Source organism: Camellia sinensis, chromosome 2 (genome assembly GCF_055761805.1).
Source record: "Camellia sinensis isolate YWXY chromosome 2, ASM5576180v1, whole genome shotgun sequence".
NCBI classification, from domain to species: Eukaryota; Viridiplantae; Streptophyta; class Magnoliopsida; order Ericales; family Theaceae; genus Camellia; species Camellia sinensis.
The window spans coordinates 204,269,994-204,296,999 of NC_138962.1; the positions used below are offsets into that span (position 1 = coordinate 204,269,994).

Below are 27,006 nucleotides of genomic sequence, written 5' to 3' on the forward strand. Positions count from 1 at the left end.
GTAAAATATGAGGGCTAAGGCCTTAATTTATGAATTGAAGCATTTATTTTAGAGTAGAATTTAACTAAGTTAGAGTTAGAGAATCTAATTCGGTTTGAATTTCTTGTTTCGAATAAAAAGGCTATCAACCGACGAGCGTGATAAAAATTGAAAAAACCTAGGATTTTTAAGTGGCAATTCTACGTTTATGGAGTCAATTAATCAGTATTAGGGTATTACAAATGATTTCTAAGTTATCGAAATCGATTAGGGTTTGCGAGTTTTCAGTTGGTGCGTGTATTTTGATCCTAGGGTTAAAATTGTAATTAATTAAGAAATTGAGCGATTTCAAGGAAATAATTTAAAAGTAAGGGACTTAATAGGGTTTACAAATGTTAGGGTTCTCACAACACGTGACCCCCCGGGTCACCATGTGGCTTCGCCATTGCTTGGAAGGCATGATTTTAAGCCAAAGAAGGCTAAAAATTATGAACTTGGGGGACATGATTTTAAGCCAAAGTTTGCTGAAAATTATGAACACACATTTATTGAATGTGAATTTTTTGGCATTGTTCAAAGTGTCAAAATTTATAAATTTCTCATAACATTCAATTATGTGAGTTTTGGGATCCAACATCCACTTTGGATTTGTGGATCACACCAAAAATTAATTTTCATGACATGGTTTAAAAAACAACAATGGTTAAAAAATGCTATTAATGGGTTGTTTCGCATACCAAAATTAAACACTTATGTCACAACCCAAACACGCCCCTAAAAGTTTGGTCCATGACCGGCCTGTACATAGGCCTCAAAACAGAATTTGAGAATCATATTTAATCACATACGGGGCTTTAAGCGGAAGCATTATCAATAAAAGACAACATCCATTGAGCTTGTGCATACATGATGGTTTAATTGAATTTAAGCATTTAAATACATTCCAAATATACATGTACAATCACCGAATTTATATAGATCTCACACACACTTACATAAGACTTACTAACTCATAAGACTTCCAACAACAAATTAAGGCCTCCACGTGGAGACATACCCCAAGTGACTTGGCAGACAGGCGAACCTTGGTACAACTCTAGTGTCAATCCTCGATGACTCACCTACAGAAATATACATAAAACAGAATGAGCAAAGCTCAGTGAATAGTAGTACGTAAACAATTTAATGATTAACTTGAATTACAATGTACATATATAAGTGCAGAGAACATATAGTTAACTTTATCTTGTAATTATTTCTAGAATGGCCTTAGGCCTAAACTTTAAACAGAATGGCTTCAAGCCCTTGGACATAGTGGCATTCAACCCTTATCAGAATGGCATTAAGCCCTTATCAGAACGGCATACAGCCCTTATCAAAATGGCATTAAGCCCTTATCAGAATGTATGAACTCAAGAGGTGTCTCGTACGGATTCTAGAGGTGACTCGCACTGCAGCACTTAGTTCCGTACAGCATTTTGTTTTATACTAACAGATCATACAGAATAGCCATAGGCCCAGATGTCACAAGTTGGCCATGGGCCTCACAGATATTACAGAACGGCTATAAGCCTCACAGATATTACAGAACGGCCATAGGCCTCATAATTTTCACATATGTATGGACTCAAGAGGTGGCTCGTACGGATTCTAGAGGTGGCTCGCAATGCAGCACTTAGTTCCGTACAGCACTTTGTTCCATACCAGGAATCAATAAGTCTTAAAGACCGAACAATGCATATCATGTCATAACAGAAATGGAACGATTAAACAGAACAGAATAACTCCATGGGTTATTGCAGGTTGATCTAACTGGCTTACATATATCAGAACATTAACAATACTTACTGACGGAAAATACATATATCATTAGCCTCAGAGTGATACGAAGGCATACAGATTCCTTTAATCATTCACATGAGTTGAGTTAACATAGCTAGTTTGCATTTAACAGAGTGTTAATGATGACCATTAACAAATAGATACCGTAGTTTCATAATGTACACGCATTCCATTATTTGTTATGAATCTGCCGATGTAGAGTATCAATAATAATTATTAACGGGAGACGCATGTATCATGACAATAGGATCAATAGAGTCAGAATAGTTCATATCATAACGTGGGTCATATAACGATGGTAGAATTTTATGTTCATATCATAGATTCTGAACGATCTCAGGTTCATGTGTAACACAACCGAATAATCTTAGATTCACACAGATACCATCATTTTCGGATGAACATAAGTTCCATTTATTTATTAAGAAACGACGTAGTTTGCTTATAGATAATAGAAAGTTAATATTCACTATTGACAGAACAAAATGGTTCCAAAGTCATACCCATGTATGCAAATCTTTCCACATTTACATAAGTTCACCCTCTTTCCCAATCGACATAATGTTGGGGTAGTCACTTACAAGGAACAGAGCATTGGTATCCATAGTCATTAATGATAAGTAAATGTACATTTACCATACTAGTACTCACAGTGGTAGGTCTCTGATAGCGGTGGAACGATTTCCTCGTCTTGACCTACAAACACAATGCACATAGCAGATTATGAGGATAAAACCAGTCTCTTTCTTATTCCTTAATGAATAACCATGGTGGTTCTAAACTCATTAGTCCTCCATAGGTTATAATCCATGCCTCAGAAGATAGGAGGAATCGATAGGAAAATAGTTTAAGTGAAGAAATAGTACAAAATCGGTAGACAGAAAGTGAGCAACTCTCACTAATTTGGGCATAACTATTTCTGTACTTATAATTTGGGAGTGATACTACCACCAATGGAAGCTAGACTTCCGGGGCTTGATTTTAGGCTCAAGAATCACTCAAAACGGAGTCCGGATGCAAAAGATATGCTAGTTCAAAGTTACCTAGTAAATGCTGAAACAAGGGTGGCCGCTCGTGCGCCCACCTTGGCCGCTCGTGCGGTGGCTGGGCCGCTCGAGCGGTGGGTTAAGCAGAATGCAATGCTCTATTTTTCTCATGTGTCGCTCGTGCGGTGCCCATGGCCGCTTGTGCGGTCTGGGCAAAATTAGACAGTCCAAAAATGGCTTTTGATTTGGAACTTCTCATTTTCAAAACCAAACTTCAATTTCATGAAATTCAAAGCCCAAAACTCTTTAATACATGATAAATTTCACATTCTTAGCTTCCACTCCAATTCATAACTCCAAACTACTATTCAATTTCTCTATCACAAGAATAAGATTACAAATTCGAACACAAAACATAAAATAGCCATGGTTTGGGGTTCAAGCTCCCTTACATGGTGGAATCCCTTTTTAGCCTCCTTAAGAACCATAAAACTCCTACAAGAAATTAAATTATGACATAAATTCATGCTATATGCAAGGATTCAACACCTTTTTACTTGAAGGAACAAAACCCATGCATATCATCATCAATAATCCAAGAAATTCACTCTTTAGCTTATGATCTTTAAATATTGAGAGGGAAACTCTTACCTTAAGCTTTCATCATCACTTATTCTTGCATAGCCATGAAGAATTCAAGCCAAATCCTTGATTTCCTCTTCCACTCCAACTCTTTCTCCCTTCTTTTCCTTGAGTTCTCTCAAGAACTCTCTCTTTCACGTGTCTTCCCATCTCCCTTAGATATTTTTGGCTTTTTAAAAGATGAGTTCCACCACCCAAAACATATCTACTTATATAAATATATGCCCACATAAGTTTAACACAATAAAGAGGGCCAAACGCGGCCTTACGAATCGCACAAAATCAAATTTCAATTAAACCTTCCAGATGACTCTAAAAATTGTGCTGATCATAAATGTGTCCTCTGTTTTGGTTTCTGAAGCCTCTAAGGCCTTTAATTTGCAGTACAAAGTTAACCACTCAAACGTGCATTAACGAATCAGACAAATTAGATTTCCAATTAATTTTCCCAAATAGTTCTAAAAATTCACATTAACACACTCAAGTACTTAATTTTGATTTCTGAACCCATAAAAGTCAGTTATTTCGATTTTAAAGCCGTAACTCAACAGATAATGCTTCAATTCAAACAGATATCATTAAATTAAAAGGCATTAACCCACAAAGACATAAAAGTAAATTCAGATACGGATTTTGGGGTCGTTACAACTTAACTATACCAAATTCCTTAGAGTAATGGTAAGTCCAGGTATTGATCCACAGAGACAAATAGGAAATTAAACTAATTTAATTCTTAAATTCCTAAATTAATTTTGATGAAAAAGATGGTTGTTTAAACAAAGCGATTAAACTAGCGATTAAAAAAATTAAAATTGAAATTACTGATTATAGAAAAACCTATGGTAATGAATTCACCACTAGTTACATAAATAAGGTTTCAATTTGAAAATCAATTATGCTACGATTCGAACTAAATAATGCTTCGCAACTATAAGTTCGAAGCATTGATCAAGAGAGTTATCACATTCAATATATAGGCACGAACTATCTCAAGTAATATGAGTCGTTCGCTCTAAACTAGGGTAGCAAAACGACTCGTCCCTCGTAGTATAGCTCGTCTTATACCTTGAATATGAAAAAAAAGAAAACCATTGCATGGAAAGCATTCAACAATCACAGAAAGCTGAATACTCGAAGAAATAATAGAAAATATATATTTGAAACTTCTTAAACATCATACAATTGTTCAAATCATTACATAAAAGAAAACAAAAAAGAAAACCTATTTACATGGCTAGGGTTTCATTAAAAACCTAGAAAGATGAGCCTAGCTACTCATGGAGGAGTGAGAAGAAATGGAGGAAGAAGAACCCTCCATGGAAATTGCCTTTGAAGGTTGAGAATCACCTTTTTCCAAACTCTAGCCTCTTCTCTCTCTTGGAATTTTTCAGAACCCTAATCCATTATATTTTCTGTCTTTTTATACCTCTAGCCTTTTCCAACAGGTTCAAAATAGCAGGCTCGTGTCTCGAGGTACGGCCACACATGCAGAAATTTCCACCGCACGTGTAACGAGGGTTCTGTACGTGCGGAAATGGGCCTTTGTACGTACGGGAAGCACTTTTCTCTACAAGTTCTGCATTTTTGCTCATTTTATGCTCCCGCTATGTACAACCTGATTGGCATTAAACAGGCATAAAATATATAGTTTGACAAGCAAGTAAAGTTAAGAGATCCTAATTAACGGCCTCAGTGTTATACAATTCTTCCTCAATCAACTATATGTAGTGAATTCTCTTTAATTAACCAAAATGTGGCTAATAGAGAATTGTTTTATTTTAAAAATAAGGGATGTGACTCTTTGTTATGTCACTCGACAAAGTCAAAGATGGAGTGTTCACCAATCGACAGTGATAGATTAAAAATTACTATGAGTGTAATATAACTCTTCAAGAATTTAAATTATTTGCACCATATAATATTTTCTATCGATTGTGATAGTTATCTTATAAATCATTTAATTGAATTTCATTATTCAATCCATTTAAATTAGGGAGGCATTGTTTGCACCACATTTTATTTTTAGGTCGATTGTGGCCTATTAATTATGACCAAGTTCGATTATGGTCTGTCGATTAAAATCATAAACTATTTTCAAAGAATAACATTAACCACATTTGTTTTTACTATTATTATTTCTGTCGATAGGTATGCTAACATGGCATGATAGATGTGTTAAGGACATGGCATGATAGATGTGTTAAGGACATGGCATAATCACATGTTAAATGGAGGGTCAGAAAGTTAGCAATTAAACGATTTAAAAGTTAGTTACTGAGAGTAAGGAGCCAAGATCAAATCAAGCACCAAATCTATAAAATGGTTCTTAACAAATATGGGATATGTATCATGTTGAGGAAATCATGGGCTTGTTGAGGAAATTGTGGACTTAGGTTATCTCTCTCTCATGTGGCTGACCCTATAAATAGGCCAAAGAAGATATAAAGATGAATCAATCAACAATCTCAACTAGCATTCACAAAACGTAATATTTATCTACGAGTAGTTTCACTTAGCATTTGTTAAGAGTAGATTAGTAATAGCTTTTTCCAATCCTCACTTCTCTTCTTTCTGTCGATTGTTGTATTTTTCATTTCTTGGTTCTTGTTTGAGTTTTTATAGCTAATAGCTAGTGACAATTTAATTGAATAAATACATATTCTTTTTTGTTCAAATCCTTCTTTACTTAATTACCTCTAGGGAAATCCTTAATCTGTTTAAGGCATAAAACTCAACCACAAAACCTGATCTTCTTGTGTTTATTAAAATCTTTTTAATCATGTTGATCAATCATTGTCAATTGAGTTTAAACTGAATTTTTGCTAACAGCTACACACACCAATTATTATACCAATTAGTGTACCAACACATGCTATAGCATTATAATTTTAAAACTATAAACCCCACATATTATACAAACTTCAAAAATTTAAAGCCAATAAAATTATACCATATCATCCTTTAATACACTAATTGGTACACCAATCGATAAATATATCTTTATTCATTTGATATTCTTAAAAAAATAAAATAAAAAAATAGACTTTTATTTAATTAAAATATTATTGGTACTAAAATATTAAATTTAGTCGGTCGACAACGGTGCTGACATGGCTCAAGACTTTTGCGATTGTGGTCCACATTGAAGGTTAGAAGGTGGAAATGTGTCTTTGTATAACAACTGTGCAAGGCATATGACCGAATGAATCAAGCAATGGAAGGAGGAAGGAGTTGACGGTAATTACAGTAAGTGGACAGTTATTTCAAGTAGTTAGACTTATTTATTTTGATAATTTATTTAATTATATTTTAATTTATTTAAAAGAGAAAAATATAATTACAATTTATTTTTTTGATTTATTTAATTATGTTTTAATTTATTTGGAAAAAAAATAGAATCAAAATTTATTTTAATGATTTATTTAATTATATTTTAATTTATTTGAAAGAGAAAATTAGAATCAAAATTTATTTTGTCCTATTATTTCTCACCTAAACTTTTATCATAAATATTGTTAGAATGTATTTAATATATTGTTATCCAAAAGACAACCTAAGAGAGAGGGTGAATTAGGTTTTTGCAATTAAAATTAATAATACTCTAATAAAAATTATGACTAGCACAATAGATAAATATAATTAATGAAATAAAAATAATTAAAACAAGTGTCTTAACAACTATGTTAGTTAATGATTTTAGCACAGTAAAAATGTGAAATATAGCTACGACAATTTAAAATAAAATAAAGAGATAAGAGAGAGAGAGACAAACAAATTTATAGTGGTTCGGTTTCAACTCAGCCTACGTCCACTCCTCAAGCTTCACTTGAGATTTTTCACTATCTTCTAGCTTCACAGGGGTGCTAGCAACCTCTTTACAAATGGAGTAATCCTCCACGAATTTTACACAGACTTCACAAGCCAAAACCCTTGCAAATCTTAGGTGATTCACAATCACTCCCAATATTTCAAGAACACAGTGTTTGCACCACTTTTAGAAGATGAAATAGTATTTTTGCTTTCAAAGAAAGCTTACAATAAATATCTCTCAAAGATAGATATATAAAATGAAATTTTGATTTTTCTGTAAATCTCAAATAGGAAAGATGGGCTTAAAGCTATAAGGTTCAGTGTATAATTTCTGAGAATAGATGTGAGTGATTATAGATCAAAGAATATTTTCAGATTTTTTGTAACTTGTTTACATTAGAGCCTTTGGTATATATAATGAAAATTATAGTCTTTTATAGCCGTTGTACTCATTTGAATTTATAGTCATTTATAGCCGTTGTACTTCCATCATTACCAATTTGAATATCTTCCACTCCATCATCACAAATTTGAATATCTTCTATTTGAACCTTTTGGCCTTTTGAACCTTTATAACCGTTGTACTTCCATCATTATTAATTTGAATATCTTCCACTTGAATCTTTTGAACCTTTTGGCCTGCTGCTGTGCTAGGCTGTTTGAACCTTTGTTTTGGGCTGTTTGAACTCATGATTTAATCAAATATTAAATACATTCTAACAACATTTAGGATAAAGGTTTAGGTGAGAAATAATGGGACAAAATAAATTTTGATTCTATTTTTCACTTTCAAATAAATCATCAAAATAAATTTTGGATTCTATTTTTCTCTTTCAAATAAATTAAAACATAATTAAATAAATCATCAAAATAAATAAGTCTAACGATATTTGATTAAATCAGGAGTTCAAACAGCCCAAAACAGTGGTTCAAACAGCCCAGCACAGCAACAGTTCAAAAGGTTCAAAAAGTTCAAGTAGAAGATATTCAAATTTGTAATGATGGAGTGGAAGATATTCAAATTAATAATGATGGAGTGAAAGATATTCAAATAAATACAACGGCTATAAACGACTATAAATTCAAATGAATACAACGACTATAAATGGCTATGAGTTTCATTATATATACCAAAGCCTCTAATGTAAACAAGTTACAAAAAAATATATATATATATATTCTTTGATTTATAATCATTCACATCTATTCTCTGAAAAATTCTCTGAGAAGTGTTATTCAATTTTTGTTACATCCTCTTTCAGAAATTATACATTGAAACGTATAGCTTTAAGTTCATCTTTCCTATGTGAGATTTACAGAAAAACCAAAGCTTCATTTTTATATCTATCTTTGAGAGATAATTCTTGTAACTTTCTGTGAAAGCAAAAGTACATTCTTTTCAACCTTGTAAGAGTGTAGTACACTTAGCGAAAGTCTGTGTAAAATCTGTGGAGGATTGCTCCATCTGTGAAAAGGTTGCTAACACCCTGTGAAGGTAGAGTATAGTGGAAAATCTCAAGTGAAGCTTGAGGAGTGGACGTATGCCAAGTTGAAGCTGAACCACTATAAATTTGTTTGCCTCTCTCTCCTTTATCTCTTTATTTTATTTAAATTGCCATAGCTATATTTCACATTTTCACTGTGGTAAAATCATTAACTGATATAGTTGTTAGAGTACTTGTTTTAATTATTTTTATTTCATTAACTATATTTATGTATTGTGCTAGTTATAATTTTTATTAAGGTATTATTATTTTTATTTGTAAAAACTTAATTCACCACACTCTTAGGTTGTCTTTTAGGTAATAGAGAGAGTTCACTTGCATGCATCAGAGAAGAACACATGGCTACATCAATCGTGGCCAATGCTAGGAAACAAAAGTTAGGAATTCGAAGAAAGAAAGACCTTCAAACATATTAACAAACTTTGGAAAATTAAGAGCAGCAGTTATTTAGAAATAGTTTCTTCTAAGTAGTTGTATCAATTAGTTTTTATACTATTATTTACTGTTTTTATTATTTGAATGCTTGTAACAAGTGACAAATTCAGTAATACAACATTAGTTTTACTTTGTTAATTCTTGTTAATTATCTCTAAAGAAGTTATTGAATCTATCGAAGCATTAGAATTCAACCACAGAACTTGATCTTTTTCACTAGTTTGGTGAATTTTTAGCTTTTCTGTCGATTAACTCATGTCAATCTTCCTCAAACCAGAAATTTACTAATAAATATCTATACATACAAGAATAACTTTCATGCTTGTGTGTTGTTATTTTCATTCCTGTTTTACCCTTAGCTTGTTTTGAAATTTACTATTTTACCCTTTAGTTTGGTTGGTGAAACAATTTGCGTAGTGGCATTTTGGAAGTTATGTAAGAAATTTTAGTTGTTTTGATTGGGAAGGTTTGTCTTGAGTTGCCTATTTTTCCCTTAGCTTGTTTTTGAATTTTCTATTTTGCCCTCTAGCTTGGTTGGTGATATAATTGGGGTCGTGGGCTTTTGAAAATTATATAAGAAATTTTGATTCTTTGTTATTAGCCTAATAGTTTAAAAGGAGAGATCTTTTTTTACTTTATTTATTTTTTGAAAGTGATGTTAGAGTGATTACTTGTATGGTTGTTATACTTTCAACCTTTTACAACCATATCTTCAATTTTTATACAATTAAATATCCATCATTTAAAAAAAACAAAAATTATTTTAGAGAATCCGAACTCATAACTAAAACTTTTAAATACGTATAAAAAAGTTTTATTGTAACTTTTACCAACATTTTAATTATTCAAGTTTGGTTTCAAAACTTTTATGAATTTCGAAATTTGGTCAAACTTGGTTCATTTAATTATTCAAGTTTGGTTTGAAAACTTTTAAGCATTTCAAAATTTGTTCAAACTTTGTTTATTTAACTTGTTTTAACTGTTGAATGTAACATTTCATTTTTTAAATTGGTTTTTCTATATGTCAAATAATTTCTTTTTTAACTTTAACATGGTTGAATTTTTGGCAAAAAAAAACTTACAAATAAGATCAAACACCATATAAAATTGAAAATTGAGAGTTCAAGGCTGAAAATTAAAGACTAAAAACTAAATGATAAATTTATTAAATTGAAAAGTTGGTTGTTAAAAAATTAAGCGTTGAATATAAGATCAAATTTAAAAAAATTTGTTTTCAAATTTCGTTTTAAAAGAGTGCTGCTATTAGCACCTCATCAATTATTTTGGATCCTTCATTTCTTTGGACTCCTATTTATAAATTCTAAAACCCTTAAAAAAAAATTCTCCCCCTAAATAATACTAAAATTATCTTTATGAAAACAATCAACTCATTCAATAGAATGCACACCCCAACACCCTAAAAAATCTCTCTCCCAAAAACCCTAACAAAAACCACGAAGGTGATTACTGCTTCATCTCTACATACTTGTTCATAACCTGAGAAAATAAATATTCGATTACTTGTTCCCGAACAAATAAACAATGTTTGGGCTTATGTTCCCGAGTTTCGATCATATGCTTGAGAGTTTAGTTCTAAAAAAATAACGAACAGTTTTTATAATTTTTGCCATTATTTTCAAGAAACTTGCCTTTAGAAGGTCAATCTCTTTTGAGCTAAGAATACCATCAAAGTTATGAATCTCTTCTGAGCTTTTATTGTTATACTCCTCTCGTCTCATGGAGTTGTGGTTGCCTGAAAAACTTCCACTCATTGCCACCATTATCACCGGAATATTGTCGCCAAAGGATTTTCAAAGTTTTAAAGGTGGGTAGGTTTTGAAGGTATAATTTGGAGAAGATGGATGGGTGGTGATGGAGGTGGATGTTCTTATAAACCCTAACTCATAATATAGTGGATGTGTGGGCTTAATTGTGAGATGAGGTGTCCCAAAATTATTGATGTCCTTTTAGTAATTTCATTTGAGGTTATTATTGTAATTAAAAAAAATTAAAAAATAGAGGGTTCAAAATAATTGATAGAATGCTAATAGCTGTATTCTTTTAAATTTTTAAACTAAAAAAGGCTTGCTTTTTGGCCATATCAAAATTACCCATTTTGCTGTGAATATTGTTTATATTTGTTTCATCTTCGACTTTGACTATGCACATTGCTTCTACTTCTTTATTAGTTCAGTGAATTATCTTAGATTTGTTTTATATTTATCTACTAAAAAAAGTTGTACATCATAATTTTATTTTATTTTATTTTATTTTGAGTGTTACTACATCTCCCTAATATATTATTCTTATTTTGACATCTAATATAGTAGATGAGAGAGAATAGAGAGAGGTAGAGAAAAGGATGAGAGAAGAGAAGATTCAAATAAAAGTGAGTTGTTCGCTTTTTATTTTGAGATTTTGTATTGAAATCTATTGTAGTTTGTTTTATAATTAATTAAGTTCATATATTTGCCACAACAACGACAACAAAAAGGTTGCTGAAGGCATCAATAGCACTTTTGCTAATAAATCCACTTCCTAATTTGTAGGTTACACCCACCTCCATATCTCCCTTTCAAAAAATGAGTGCAGAGAGAAATAATATACCCACCACTTCCAATGTTCACATGGATAAAATTCCTCATGTCCCAATACACAGAAACTTCAAAAATTAAAGAAAAATTTCAAATCTTCATAAGACTCAACAGCACTATTGATAACGGGTCCAGAATCATCACTTAGTCCAAGAGAGGGCGACTGATCATTCACTTTATACTTAAATAACTCATCAACCTCCAAAAATTGGTATTTTGGCTGAGCAACTAGGATGCCCATTTATTTAACACAAATCCCCACAACATATATCTCCACAAATTAACACGCATTAGCAGAATGAAAAAAGCTCCTCGCTGTCAAAATCAGCTCATTGTCTATTAAAATGTATATACAAATCACCCACACAAAAAAAAAAAAACTTCTTTTTTCTGAAACACAGTACTGAAATTACTGCTCAGTGTTATCTCAACTACATGAAAATCTTCCGGAAAGAATAAATGTAACTTGCCACATCATGTTCCAGCCTTCCGGCGACCAATACGGCCTACAAAACTAGCCTTGATTGGAGCAACTGATCGCCTAGAACCACACTACAAGTGAATGAAAAAATAATCATAAACAATAAAAGTGAGTCGATTTCCCAGCAAAGGTAGCAAATTTTCAACTCAGCAATAATTTTCACACTTCTAAATCAGAATGTAATAACCTCCATGTGCTTTGGTAGGTCATTTGCAACTAATTAACAGAGAGAGCACATAAAAAAAATGCAAAAAGATGAAGCACAATCAAAACTTTGATTGAATTTTTTAAGACAGGTGAGCATTCACTCCGTCATGGATATAATCTGACAATGCAGGCAAATATTTGGAAGGCCTCAAAAAAATGACCAAATAAATCTACCAAAAAGAAAAACACAACAGATCAAACACAACTTCTTTTTTTTTTTTTTTTAATTTCTTGGGTTCAAAATTTATAAGACAGGTGAGCAAGCATTCATGGGCCTCACGATTCCAGGTTCCTCCATCATATGATATGACAATCGGACGATGTAGGCTAATTTTTAAATCATCATAGGCCTCAAAAAAATGAGCAAACAAAACTGCCAAAAAAAAAAAAAAGTTACCAACTAGGTCAAATGCAAGCACAACTTTTATTTGTTTCCTAAATTCAATTTTTAGGACAGGTGAGCAGCATGCATGTGGTCTCAGTAGCAGTTTTCAGATTCCTCCATCACTTTATGCAAATCAGACAATGTAGGCAAATCTTTAAATCATCATAGGCCTCAAAGAAACATTTGCAAGTTTTATCATCACTTTAATATGAAAAAGGTGGAAATAACAAACTTCTTACATCATGATACCATGTTACATTTCTCACCCAAAAAAATCAAGCCTCGAAATTCTTGTCTTTTCAAGTTAAATGTACACACAATGCTCTCTTTGATAAAATTACTAATTCTGACTCTAAATACTCCCAAATTAAATTCAAAATTTGTATCACAAATGGAGAGAGAGAAAGGGAGAGAGAAAACCGAGACGAGAAGATGAAGAAGTGAGGATTTCTATCTCACTCAATCAACTTAAAAGGAATGTAAGATAAAAGAAGCTTGGACTCGCAAAAAAGAAAAATATATACAAAATGAAAGGAAAAAATAAGTCAAATAAATGATGGCATGGCATGGCATGAAGGTGTTGTCTATAAATGAAAGAAAAAAGGATGTAGGGTATGGGGGTGGCTGGCCATTAAAGGGCATATATGTATATTTTACTTGCAGAGCAAGGAAATAATGGAAAATAACAAATAAAGATGAATAAAATATTAATGAGGTGCAGATACAAGAGATAACATAAATATAAAAAAATAAATAAATTGAGTTGTCATTTAAAGAAATCTCATAATCAAATAAATTGAAATTTTTTTTTAGGGTTCGTAATATTAAGATTTTGTGGATGTTTGGAAAGTAGTTATTTTAATTTTTTTTTTGTTTTTTTCATTATTTTAATAAGTTATTTTAATTTTTGTGTTTGAAAAAATAGAATGAATTTTTATTTAAATTATTATATTGAAAAATATATTTAAAATGATGATGTAATAAAAAATGAAAAATAATGCATATCACTAATTAGTAGTTGCACTAGGAATGTAGCAATGGATCCCACCCACTGCCACATGTGTTTTGTGTATTAGTTTTTTTTTTTTTTTTTTTTTTGCTTGCCACATAATTAGTGGTGGTGTTAGTGGTAGAAATTTAGTGATACGTAGCATTGTTGATAAAAAATACCAAACTGCCCGCACAAAAAACAAAAAAAATTCAAAAGGCAGCCTATGACGTGGCAATTTGATCTCTTTGCTTATCTCTTTTTACAAACCCATCTCTCTAATAAAATTGCTCGATCAGAAGACCCATGTCAGCTTCAGACGGAGCAGCTAACGGCAGAGGGCCAGGGTCTTCCAACTTCGACGGCCGAAGGCGGCGCATCCGACGGCCAGATCATCGAGTCGCTCCTCCGCCAAGCCGAGCCATCTATCATCACCGCCACTGACACCGACACAACTCCAGCGAGCTTCTCCACCGTCTCAGTCTGCGTCAGAAACTCCTCTAATTCCTCAATCTCCGCCTCGCTCGATCAGTTCATGAATTGTACAGGTAGATTGATCAAGTCAAGAAATGAAAAAAGTAAAGGGATCAAACCAATAATACGATCAAGTCAAAAAATGAAAAAGGTTCTGGTCAAAAGCAACCCAACCCAATCCAACAATCAAATCTTTTCTTTCTTTCTCTGTTTTTAAACTTCTGAAGCAATACCTGTAGAACCCTCGAAGTCACAGATGATGAGCAGAGCAATTGTTCTAGAGAGAGAGAGAGGGAGAGATACAAGAAGAGCAAGGCAAAGTCAAACAGAGATGAAAGCCTCATCAGCTGTGCCTCTGTTTTTTTTTTCCGAGCACAAAGGGTAAAAATGTCTTTTTATCAACATAGTGACATCCAGCTGGCCACCAACTTATACCTCAGCTACAGTAGCTACCTGGCTTTTTGTTTTTTTTGTTTTCTTTGTTTTTTTGTAAAAGAGACTAAAGGCTGGTTTTGGGATACACTATGGTGCCGTTTGGTAACACTTACGTTTTCAGTTTTCTCTTTATATTTACAAAAATTTTAAAAACTCAAATAAAAACTTGTTTGGTTAAATTTTTGATTTATAAATCAGTGGTCTCAGTTTATAAATTTGGCTAAAAAATGAAAACACAAAAAATGTGTTTCCGTTTTGAATTTTCAGTTTTTTTTTTTTTTACCACCCAACACTAACCACCACCCACCACCATTTTCCAACATCGTCTTCCGCCGCCACCACCACCTGCCACCACCACTCACCACCCACCCTCCATCACCACCCACCAGCTACCCACCAGCCACCACCTACCTGCCACCCACTCGCCACCACCAGCCATTCCTCGCCGCCACCACCATCACCACCACCCACTTGCCATCCACCCGCCACTACCATCCACCGCCCGCCACCACCACTCGCCACCTACTTGCCATTACCACTCACCACCTACTTACCACCACCATCCACCACCCACCTACCCGCCACCACCACCCACCACCACTACCATCACCCACCACCCACTCGCTACCACCTACCACCCGCCACCGTCATCCACCCACCACCCGCCATCCGCCACCCACTTACCACCACCACCCACCACTCGCCACCACCACCACCCACCACCCGCCACCACCACCACCACCCACTTGCTACCGTCACCCACCCACCCACCACCACCACCACCACCACCCGCCATCTATCTGCCATCACCACCCACCATCCGCCACCCACCTGCCACCACCACCCACCACCCACCACCCGCCACCACTACTACCACCCACTTGCTACCACCCGCCACCGTCACCCACCCACTCGCCACCACCCACTGTCGCCACTTTCCACCACCGTCTTCCGCCGCCACTTGCCACCACTTGCCATTTCTTACTCTTTTTATATTTTTAAAATTTTTTAAACATTTTGTCAATTACCAAACGCGTTTGTTGTTTATGTTTTTCTAAAAATAAATAAAAACTAGTTTATAAAATTTTTGTAAATATAAACTAAAAACGTAAACGTTACCAAACACACCCTATATACAATCTATCTTTTTATTTTTTATTTTTTTAATCACTGTATATTTTTTTGTAAAAAAATAAAAAATACATTTTTTTAAAATATCCCAAACCAACCCTAAAATAGCATGACTCATGCGTTGCCCAACACCCCTTATAACATAAAAAAAACATTTAATATTTTTATAATGTTTAAAATTTGTGAGGAGAATTCAATTTAGAGAAATTTTCAATTTTTTCAAGCTTGGTTTAGCAACATACAAACGAGTGATGCAATTCAATTCTAAAATCTCCAATACAAGACAACCCACTAACATCTTTTGAATTACATCATCACTTAACCTAACACACCCAATTGACAATTTCTTTAGCCATTTTCAGTGAACAACTCGTTTAAGGCAAGTCTGTGCACGAAGAAAAATATAATTATGTGGAGGATGAATTGGTAAACAAGAGCTATGGTAACACGAAATGATTACACATTGCGAATTTGAGTTGTAGCTGCTCAGTGACGTTCCTTGTTGCAAACAAAAAAAATTATTGTAAATCTCTCTCATTACTAAATATTTTAGTCGCCAAATGTAGAATTTTCACTTTTCACGACTAAATATTTTAGTCGCCGCTGTGGTCGCCAATACCTTTGGCGACTAAAGATTAGTTAGTCAGCAATATACAGGTCTTCAGCGACTAAAGTTTTAGTTGCCAATAGTCGATTCCATTTGTGAAATTATACATTTAGCGACTAAAGTTTTAGTCGCCAATAGTGGTTTTTTTTAATTATTTATACAATTGGCGACTACTTTTTTCGTCGGCAATTGTCACCCTTTTTGGCGACCACAGTATTTTGTCGCCAAAACCATTTTTCAAAAAAAAAAAAAGATTACCCACTGTGCCTCAGCATCTCCCACGCTTCGAACACGCCACCCCACTATGCCACTCAACCATCACATGAATATAATTGCAACTTATATTATTTATATATTATTTTCACCAGTATTAATACAACATAATATATATAAATATAATTATATATATTCAAATATAATTTATGTAAAAAATAAATTATTTATTAAAAAAAAATTTATCTCAGTTTTGGCGACTAAATCCATTATTTAGTCGCCAATTCTACAATTTTAGGCTACTAATTAATTTTGCAGTCGCTAAAAAAAAATGTTGCGCCTAAAAACACACCTTTTGGCGACTAAACCTGTTTTTAGTCGCCAAAAACGTCCCCTTTTGGCTACTAAACTGAATTTTAGTCGCCAATACTCAGTTTTTAGCTACTAATTTTTTTTTTGTAGCAAAAATGCTTCACTTTCAGCGACTAATCTGGTTTTAGTCGCCAAAACACCTACAATCGGCGACCAATCTGCTTTTTAGTCACCAAAATCAGCACCTTTGGCTACTAAATTGTTTTAGTCGGCAAAAACCATCACTTTTGGCGACGAAAATTGTGTTTGTCGCTGAAACCCATATAATAGGCGACCAAACTGATTTTTAGTCGCCAATACATATACATTTGGCTACTAAATGGTTTTAGTCGCCAAAAGTCTTAATTTTTGGCGACTAAAATGGATTTAGTTGCCATTTATGCAACTTTAAGAGACGAAATTCATTTTTTTAATCGCCATTGGTGCTTTTTATTACAGTGAATATATATATATATATATATAATAATTAATTAATTAATTTAAGATGGACCCTCGTACCAACAAATAGGATTGAGTTTGTTTGGTTTGAATTTTCTAAATTTATTTTTTTTTAAATTGAAACTTCTATTTTTTTGTACTTTTTTTTTCACTACTTTTTTTAATATTTTAAGTAATTTTTCAATTTTTAGATATACTTAACATAAACACATTTAAAAAGTATAATATTTATAAAAAAAAATATTTAAAAAATTCACTAGATACCAAAAATACAAAAAAAAAAATATATATATATATATTCAATATATTTTTTGTATTCTTGTGTATTTATTAATTTTTTACAAATATTTTACTTCTTAGATACATCTAAGAAAGGTGCATCTAAAAAAGATTTAAAAAAAAAATATTTAAAATTTTAAGAATATTTACTAAAAATAAAAATAATACAAAAAATTAAAAATTAAATTTCTAAAATATTAAATTCAAAAAATTAAAACCAAAACTGTGATTATAATTAATTTTGGGCGACAGTGAAAGGCGGCTATGAAACAATTGCTAATTAATTTAAGATGGACCCTTGTCCCCAAGAAATAAGATTATTTTGGGCTATACAGTCCAAGTCCAAGGCGGCCGTCTAATTAGTTAGGGGATGCCGGGTCAACCCGCGCGGCTGTACTACCCGAAGTGCCTTCCCTCATTTGGGATGCACCATTAGGACTAAAATAACTATATAGAATAAAATAAGTTATTTAATTAAGGCCTCGTTTGACAAGAGGTTATTTTAGTCAATTAGTCAAAAAGTTACTAAATTAGCCAAAAAGCCAACAACTCATACCAAAAAGTCAAAGATTCTCTTTTCTCTCTACTTTTTGCACATCTTTTCGTAATTAGCCAAAAAGTCATCCCAAACATACAAGTTTTTTTTACCTACCTTTTTAGTCAAATAGCCAAAAAGTTACTAAATTAACCTGTTCCCAAACGAGGCCTAAGGCCTCGTTTGAGAACCCTCTATTTTAGTTAAAAAATTAAAAAGTTATTAAATTAGTCAAAAAGTCAACAATTCATACAAAAAAGTCAAAGATTTTCTTTTCTCTCTACTTTTTGCATATCTTTTCGTAAAAAATCAAAAAGTCATCCCAAACATACTAATTTTTTTTAGCTCATATTTTAGCCAAATAGCCAAAAAGTTACTAAATTAGCTTGTTCCCAAACGAGGCCTAAATAAGATAAAATTTCACATTTAATTCATAATCATTTTATTTTTCTCTCACAAAAGTTAAAGAAGTCAAAAAATCTATTCCAAATGAGACTTTTTAGTCCGATATTCAAATAACTAAAAAAACAAAAAAACCAACTCACATCCCAAACGAGCCCTTAAACGGCAACATTGGAATTTTATTTATTTATTTATTTATTTTTTTAAGTTATATCTTCCATCTATATTGTTTGCATTTAAAAAAATAAAATTGTTATTTAATTCAAGGATGTTTTGATTTTTTTTTTATGTAATCTTATTAAGCTGAATAAAAAAAGAAAAAATTACCCATAAATCCTATCCAAAGAAAAGTTAAACCATTTAGTCCTTTAAGTTTTTTTGTATACCATTTAGTCCTATTTTATTGGTAAATTTTTTGGGGTGTGATTTGATTCCATTTATTTTTACATCAATACCCTTTGCATGATTGTGTCCTTAAACATTTGATTATGTTTTCAATTGGGTTACTTAATGTTAACGTATTGTGGGGATTTTTTATTAATTAACATTGTTTTCATTGTTTTTGGGACACAGGAAATGGTGAGTACTATTTTTTCCGATCAATACGCTTTGCATGATTATTTCCTTAAACATTTGATTATGTTTTCACTTGGGTTAGGTAACGTTAACGTTTTGTGGGGATTTTTTTATTGATTAACATTGTTTACACCATTTCTGTGATCTGTCAGAAAACGGTGACCACCTTTTTTTATTGATTAACATTGTTTTCATTGTTTTTTATTGGTTAACATTGTTTTCACCATTTTTTATTGATTACCATTGTTTTTCTTGATTAACGTTGTTTTCACCATTGTTTTTTGGAGACAGAAAACGGTGAGCACCATTTTTCCCGGTGATGGGCTTCATTTTTCCCTGTGACCACCGCTATTCGTCGCACTGTAACTGTACAGTTGAAGGTGTTGTCTTGCTGTGTTTGTACTGCTGTGGTTAAGGCATCGAAACAGGTGTGTGGTTGTTTATTTCCCCCCTCCCCTTTTCTGTGATTTGTTAGTGGGATGGCTTCGATTAGTTACACCAATTGCATGTAAAGAAAAAGTGTTCTGTTATGTTTTTCCTGGGTATGTTGCCATAGTAATGGGTTTAACAAATGTTCACAGGTATGGACGGAGGGATTTTGTTGGTGTGTTCGTACGGTTTAGTAAATGTTCTTATTCGGTTGCATCAGGATTCGTCATTCGTACTAGGTGCGGTGTGTTTGTTGTTCGATGTTCCCGGGTATAAGAAGTTTAAGGTGGATGGTGACGACGATTTTCAAAACATATTGTGCCTTGCTAAGTCGTTTGGGATAAATCACATTGAGGTCCTCATTCAAAAAAGTAGTGTTGGTGTGGGGGTAATTGTGGTGTAGTGGATTCCACTGAGGATGGGGGAATTTCCTGAGATGCTAGTCGGAATGGTTGCGTGGATGACCAGATGGACTTGTTACCAACATACTGTCCAAACAGATCGAAGACGTTTTTGTCGGTGGAATGGGCGTATGAGATTACCCATGTGGGACAATGTTTTAATGGTGGAGCAACCGAATTCCATGAAGTTCTATGTAAGTATGCCATTGAACGTGGATTTCAATTCAAGTACATTAAAAATGATTCCGTTCGAATTACAGTAGTGTGTAAGTTTGCGGCGTCAACAGATTGTTCGTGGTTAGTTCATGCGAGGATGTTACCGTCAAGTGGAGTGTTATGAATTAAGAGGTTCGATAGTGTGCATACTTGTGGGGCTGATGTACGTACTTGTAGGAACCCTCGTACGGGGTCTGATTTGGTGTCTACTATTGTTGCAGATCGGGTGCGCGATCAGCCATTGACGCGTCCTACTGATGTTGTGTTTGATTTGAAAAATGAGTATGGTTTGGACATTAGTTATCGGGTGGCATGGTTGGGTGTTGAGAAAGCGAGAGGCGAAGTGTACGGGGATCACGCTACGTCCTTCGACCAACTTAGGTGGTATAGCGATTCCGTTATGCAAAAAAACCCAAACAGTTACATTAACCTTGAGTTTGACCAAAAAATCGGGAGGTTTGTTAAGTATTTTATATCATTCCGCGCTTGTACAAATGGGTTCAATCATTGTCGACCTCTGCTATTTTTGGATGGAACGTTTTTGAAAGGTAGGTTTAAAGGTAATTTGCTTGTGGCTACTGCTAAAGACGCCAAACAAGGTAATGGTGTGTTCTCTTATTCCATATTTTGTGCACGTACTAGTAAACAGCTACTTCTATTTTTCATATGTTCTAAATGAGTTTTTTTTTTTTTTTTTAAAAAAAAATAACAACATTGAAATAGGATGTCCTCAAATTAAACTGCACAGTAATGTAAAACACAATGGTAGGCTTATTCATTTTCTTTTTCAAAATGTGTCGTACTTATTTTGTGTGGATGGTTGTACAACTTTACTCATGGTAAACTACTTATGTTGCATGTTTGGTCATAGGATTGTTTCCGGTAGCCTTTGCTATTGTTGATTCCGAGAATTCAGCCAATTGGGCATGGTTTCTTCGTAATTTGAAAGAAGTTGTTGGGGGCGGGCGGACATTAACTTTCGTATCTGACCACCACGTCGGATTATTACACTCTATGCCAATAATTTTCCCTTCGGCACATCATGTATATTGTTTGTTACATCTCCAAATGAACTTGCGGGATCCAATGAAATATGTTAATGCATTGCACAAAATTGGGTTGATGCGCAAGTTACGGGAATGTGCCTACGCACCCACTGTTACTTGCTTTAATGAGAAATTTGAGGTATTGAAGAAGTCCAACCCAGCTATGATTGAAGATTTTATGAAAGACTTGCACCCAAAACACTGGTCTAATGCGTATTTCAGGTACTTCACGATCCGCTTAATGGGTTATGGCGTATTTTTAATTCCAGCATGTTTTTTCGTAGTATGTTTTATTTTTTCGTTATAATTTATGCTCTTTGTAAACGTTGATTTTGGTTATTTTTTAGAGGCCGACAGTACGGGGAGATGTGCTCAAACGCTGCTGAATCTTTCAGCAATTTGGTCGGCGAGGCCCGTCATCTTCCTATTACTAGATTGGTTGATATGATAAGGGGTCAAATAATGGAGCAAATGTTGGACTGCAGAGTTAAATGCACTAAATGGGCCGGTGTAATATGCCCTAAAATGGAGAAAAAATTGGTGGCAGCGTATAACGACAGCAGGGCATGGTGTGTGAGCCAGGCTAATGATAATGTGTACAAGGTTCACTCCTACCCATCGGTGTTGGTTGATGTCGTCAAGCAGACATGTTCTTGTTTTCAGTGGCAGATAAATGGGTTCCCATGTTCCCATGTTGTCGTTGCATTCCGTAATAGTGGAAGAAACATTTACGATTCGATAGACTCTGCATTCTGCATCGATACATTTCGAGCTATTTATAGCGGAACTATATACCCCATCCCAACAGTGGAGAGGCCGACAATTAACCCAACTGAATATTTGATAGCACTACCGATGGTCAACCGTCCTCCCGGTAAGCCCAAACGGAAGAGAATTCCATCTAAGGGCGAGGTAGTACAACATATACGTTGTGGGCATTGCGGAAAATTGGGCAATCACAATAGGAAGACATGCAAAGAGCCGTTATAGACGGTCTGCCATATGATTTAATTTTTTCTCTGACAAACTGGGGTTCTATTGGACTAGTGTATTTTGTTTTCCAAACTGTTTTCCACATTGTTTTTAATCAGTCTTTTACTTTCTATTATTGGTTTAACCAATTTGGTAAGATATACACTTTTCTCTAACCCAACTACCATTTCGGTTCCCACTGTTGAGCAATCACACACTGCACCATTAACACCCAACCAACGTGGTCATTTTATTATGGCATCACTTTCATGTTGTTGTATCGTAATAGTAAGGGTGTCGTTTGTGTTTCAAATCTGTGCACATCATACCAAAAATTAACCCAAAACCTACTGTTTCAAATAATCGAAATAGCAATGGAATTTTTTGTTTGGGTGTCTATTTGCAATTAAGTGTACATCATACAAAACATGAACCCAAAACCCACTGTTTTAAATAAATCGAATGCCAATGTAATATTATGTTACGATGAAATGGTGTTTCTACAATTATAATTAAAATGGCAATGGCAAATTAATCTACTGTCATGCCATATTAAACACGTGGCCGATGTGCGCATTGTCTTTGCATGTCAACTTCTGTATAGATCATACCATATTTACACACAAAGGTCCATCTGGCATTAAAAAACAATGTTATGCACATGCATATTAAAATGTAAAATACTATTCACATTACTCGGACATTACCATCACATCTCAACCATACGGTAACGAAAGAACAATGACGTACTAGTAGCCGTGTAAAGAAATAACCTTCTCGAACGTAACGTTCAAAGTTGATAATATGGAATAGAAGAAACTATTTGAATTACTTACCAAATAATATCAACATTTATGTCAAAAAAATAACGGATTCTAACCAACGCTTAAACCGTTGGTGCACCATTCAGCATGACAATAAAGTAACGTAGGACAACTACCCAACCAGTTTTTACCTCATAACGTTCTGTTTTCATAGAATAACAAAACATTTATGTACGCCCATAAAACTTCAAAAATAAAACATCGTAATCATGTTGTTGCACCTTCTGGAATGAGTAACGTGAACACCTCTTACAGTGTCCTCCCACGGAGTCCTCTGCCCGGGTCACTCAAAAACATGTCCACCATCGCAGCTCATAAGCCAATTAGTGTCAGACCGTCTATCGTAGTATCGACTTCTGCCCCACGAATGTACTGCCTGATTATGAAGCACACGAAAATTCCACAATCCGACCTGCACTCACTATCACTGATACCAACGTCACTTACGCAATACATCATCAAAACAATGAACTCAATCTAATATAAACATTACTTACGACTCTGGAATTTGTCACGGACAATCCACAACAGATACAAAAGTGCCATAAAAAAGATCTGCCCCAACGCCCTCAGCTGTAACTCTTGGTTTCACAAATTTGTTGTGGTGGTCGGCCATCCATTGTTTATGTTGATTTTTCACATGTTAGTTTAGCTGCGTACAGGGTAACATTAAAACTTCCAAAATTACAATTCATCAACCATGCACATTCAAAACTAAAATTGATAAACTACCATTGCACTACCACTACTATTTGACAAAAATTCATATACAAACTACTGCTGGTATTGTCGTACTTACAACTTTTAAAGCCTCATTGTAATACTTATCACGCACTCCACATCTTGGCCTCATGGAGTTGTAATGTTTCCAATTCTCACTTTCTGAATCGTGTGCCACGACTGTCCAATGGTTGGCATTGTAGATCGGGAAAAATGTGTATCTGCAACCTCACGCAGCCTTCATGTGAACGTTCAAGTACTTCGTTCGTGATGCAGTGCTACTGTTTCGCATCATATCCTGCACAATTGTCCAAAACCACCCCAGTTGTATTAGATTTCATTACGACAAATATTATTTTCAGATTTCATGCAAACAAACGATGGTTGAGATACATACCGAACACACACTAGCGTAAATGTATGTTGTGCCCACATATTCTGGTCTTCCAGACACCATCTTATGCATTTCAGTCAACATAGCAGCGTATGCATCGATTACCTACACCATATGTTACCCATTACAATTGCAATGCACTAGCAATAACAATTTGTAAATTTATGTCCACTATGTGCTACTAGCATTTTGTCACCATCAAGTGGGAGTGCATGCATTTACATCTTCGTGATGGTGTGTTATTAAATTCATCTGTCATTTCGTCACAACCACATCAACCACGATACGAATGAAACAATGTTTACATGTGCATGAAGGGTTTTTTTTTATAAAAAATAAAATAAAATTAATCAACGATAAATTATACGAGACCAGCTTACATTCCCATGGATAAAGTTCTGCTGCACCAAATCTTTGATGTCTGTTAAATGCACTTGTATTCCATTGTGTCCACCGTCCCATACTATTAACCTACACATCATAAACCAAATTTAAGAACCACCATAAAACAACATTTACAACTTCTACATGTCAAAAAGTACAACATTTCATACGAACAACCTACTCGTCCCCCTCTAAACTGTACATTCTCTATAGTAGTTGCCTATCTTCATCCTTCAACATGTTCCACACAGTGTGCCTTCTATTCATACCAAAACCATGCCAGGTTTTATGCTCCACCTCGACATCCTTAACACTGTAAATCACCCCGGGCTCAAACGATTTACCTAGTCTCACATTGGCACTTACTTGTGGTCGCCCAAATATGCCAGGATATTTGTAATCAGACAACCTAAATTCCCGTCTTAGCTTGTTCTTCACCCGTTTGACCAGTGTGGACGTCCCCGAACGTCCAAGGAGGGAACCTCGTTTTGTTCATTGGGGCTTACTACAGTTTGGACTCAATGTCACGGTCCTGTATCTAATCTCGCAGAGTGCAATGCAAGACCGATGAATCATCAAAGAGTCCAAATCCGGCAAATCGTTTTGAAAAACTGATTTTTAGAAAGAAGTGCCAAACATGGACTGCTTTGCCAGATACAGAGTCGCCACCTAAATATTTTATTTTGGAAAAATTTAGGAAACCCTGACTCGTGCCTAAGGCCACGTGTCCGTCATCACCAAAGTTGCCTCGGCTCAGGAACTTGGGTATGATTGGGGAAGGTCACTTTGTGAGCACCCCCGCTCGCCCGATCAAAGATCGGCCTCTACTAACCATGATATCTAATTTTGAAAACATTATGTGCTCTTATTCCAGTTATTAGCCTAGAATTACTATGTGATGCACACAACATACAAGTATAGACTGGATCATTTGAGTTGGAACAAAACATTTCATGTTTGTTTATTTGAAAGATGGTTTGATGGTGCTACTCGCAAGTAGGCTAAGACGTGAATTTACCACCCTCAAGTGGGTTTAGAAAAATATGGTGATTTGCCATTCTCAAGTGGGCTTAAAACTCGCAATCAATGAATTGTTCCAATTCAAATAACCCAACTTTCACCCACAGGCATTCATGCAGTTATATCACATAAGCAAATAGCCTCATGGTAAGCATGCTATCATGGCAGTCACTCACACGCATGCAAGGATGCTAAAGCATAAATACTTGCCGAGTACTCCAAGCCAAAGAAAGAAGCCAATTAGAAATCATGCATGAATCCTAACTATGCTGAAATGCCTAATGCAACACATGCAAAAAAAAAATGCAACTAAGATAGGCTCGGCTATTCTAAGATGGCATATGAAATGCTACAAAAATCATGTATTCAACTTGGAATTGAAATACGATGCTGTTAGTATGATGCGCCGAGCCCGGTGCATGCAATACAGATGAATGATGCAAACATGCGAGCATAAGTATGCTAATTGAAACATGCCCTAAACTAACCATCAAAAGCTAGTTAAATAAAAGAGAGAAAGACGTGGGGTTGGAAGACAATCACACACGCACACACACTTATTACAAATTCGCCCTCTCGACGGAGGGTTTGAAAGAATAATACAAACCCAATAAATAATTAACTACTCTAGCTAATTAATTATTACAGACCCTTAATTAATTAACAAATTAATTACAAAATAAACTAAGTATGAAATTCAAAAGGCCGCCGCAGCTCCGCCTCGAAATGATTGGATGATGCATGCTTGATTCGCCTTGCTCGGAAACCCGTTGCCATGCCTTTGTTGCCTCTGTTTGCACTGTTCTGCACCTCTGATAATTGTGAAAATCTTAAGGTTGTTTTTGAACCACTCCCTGAGCACTTTGGGATGCCACCGGCCAAGAGAAAATACCACCGACCATGTAAATGTGGTCACCAACCAAAAATGGGATCACCAGCTGGATATTGGTAGTCGGCCGGCACTGAAAGTTGCCGACCGGCCATTTCTTCCTGCAGAACACTAGTTTTGCTGCAACAGAGGACAGACAGTGCATGGCATGGAATTTGCAAGCCAAATGTATGCACGACCACCCTCCCTATCATGCTATGAACTCAAGGGAGTATGGCTCTCGACCCTCGGGCCACCAATCACGCATTTCGATGCACGATGGCCAAAGATGTCAAGTGTGCAAATCAATATGAATGTATGCAACAAAACAAATGAATGCTACACACTCTATCATGTTGAATCAAGAGTGTCGGCGACCGAGGATTGAGGTACGTTTCGTCACTTCAAGTACGAAC

General features: G+C 34.7%; 1 protein-coding gene, 1 long non-coding RNA gene and 1 other non-coding gene across 3 annotated transcripts; 1 reads left to right on the forward strand and 2 right to left on the reverse strand.

Annotated features, from left to right (window-relative positions):
- Positions 1 to 11,943: 11,943 nt before the first annotated feature.
- Positions 11,944 to 14,661, reverse strand: LOC145820557 (uncharacterized). The gene is made up of 2 exons (XR_014362363.1): positions 14,086 to 14,661; positions 11,944 to 12,345 (listed from the first exon to the last, which is right to left on the reverse strand). It is a non-coding gene; the product is annotated as an uncharacterized LOC145820557 (long non-coding RNA).
- LOC114299572 (small nucleolar RNA SNORD34) lies at positions 12,953 to 13,040 on the reverse strand. Its single transcript, XR_003642364.1, has one exon. It is a non-coding gene; the product is annotated as a small nucleolar RNA SNORD34 (small nucleolar RNA).
- Positions 14,662 to 20,213: 5,552 nt separating the features above from the next.
- LOC114299570 (uncharacterized) lies at positions 20,214 to 22,398 on the forward strand. The gene is made up of 4 exons (XM_082913366.1): positions 20,214 to 20,443; positions 20,540 to 20,961; positions 21,234 to 21,630; positions 21,756 to 22,398. The coding sequence occupies exons 1-4, from the start codon at positions 20,214 to 20,216 to the stop codon at positions 22,396 to 22,398; spliced, it is 1,692 nt and encodes a 563-aa protein (XP_082769492.1).
- The last annotated feature ends 4,608 nt before the right edge of the window (positions 22,399 to 27,006 follow it).

Bases quoted from the DNA above. Each gene is read 5' to 3' on its own strand.
- LOC114299570 (XM_082913366.1), top strand. From the start codon at position 20,214: ATGGACTTGTTACCAACATACTGTCCAAACAGATCGAAGACGTTTTTG. The intron at 20,962-21,233 runs GTAATGGTGTGT...GTTTGGTCATAG, and splicing joins TGCTAAAGACGCCAAACAAG to GATTGTTTCCGGTAGCCTTT. The intron at 21,631-21,755 runs GTACTTCACGAT...GTTATTTTTTAG, and splicing joins TGGTCTAATGCGTATTTCAG to AGGCCGACAGTACGGGGAGA.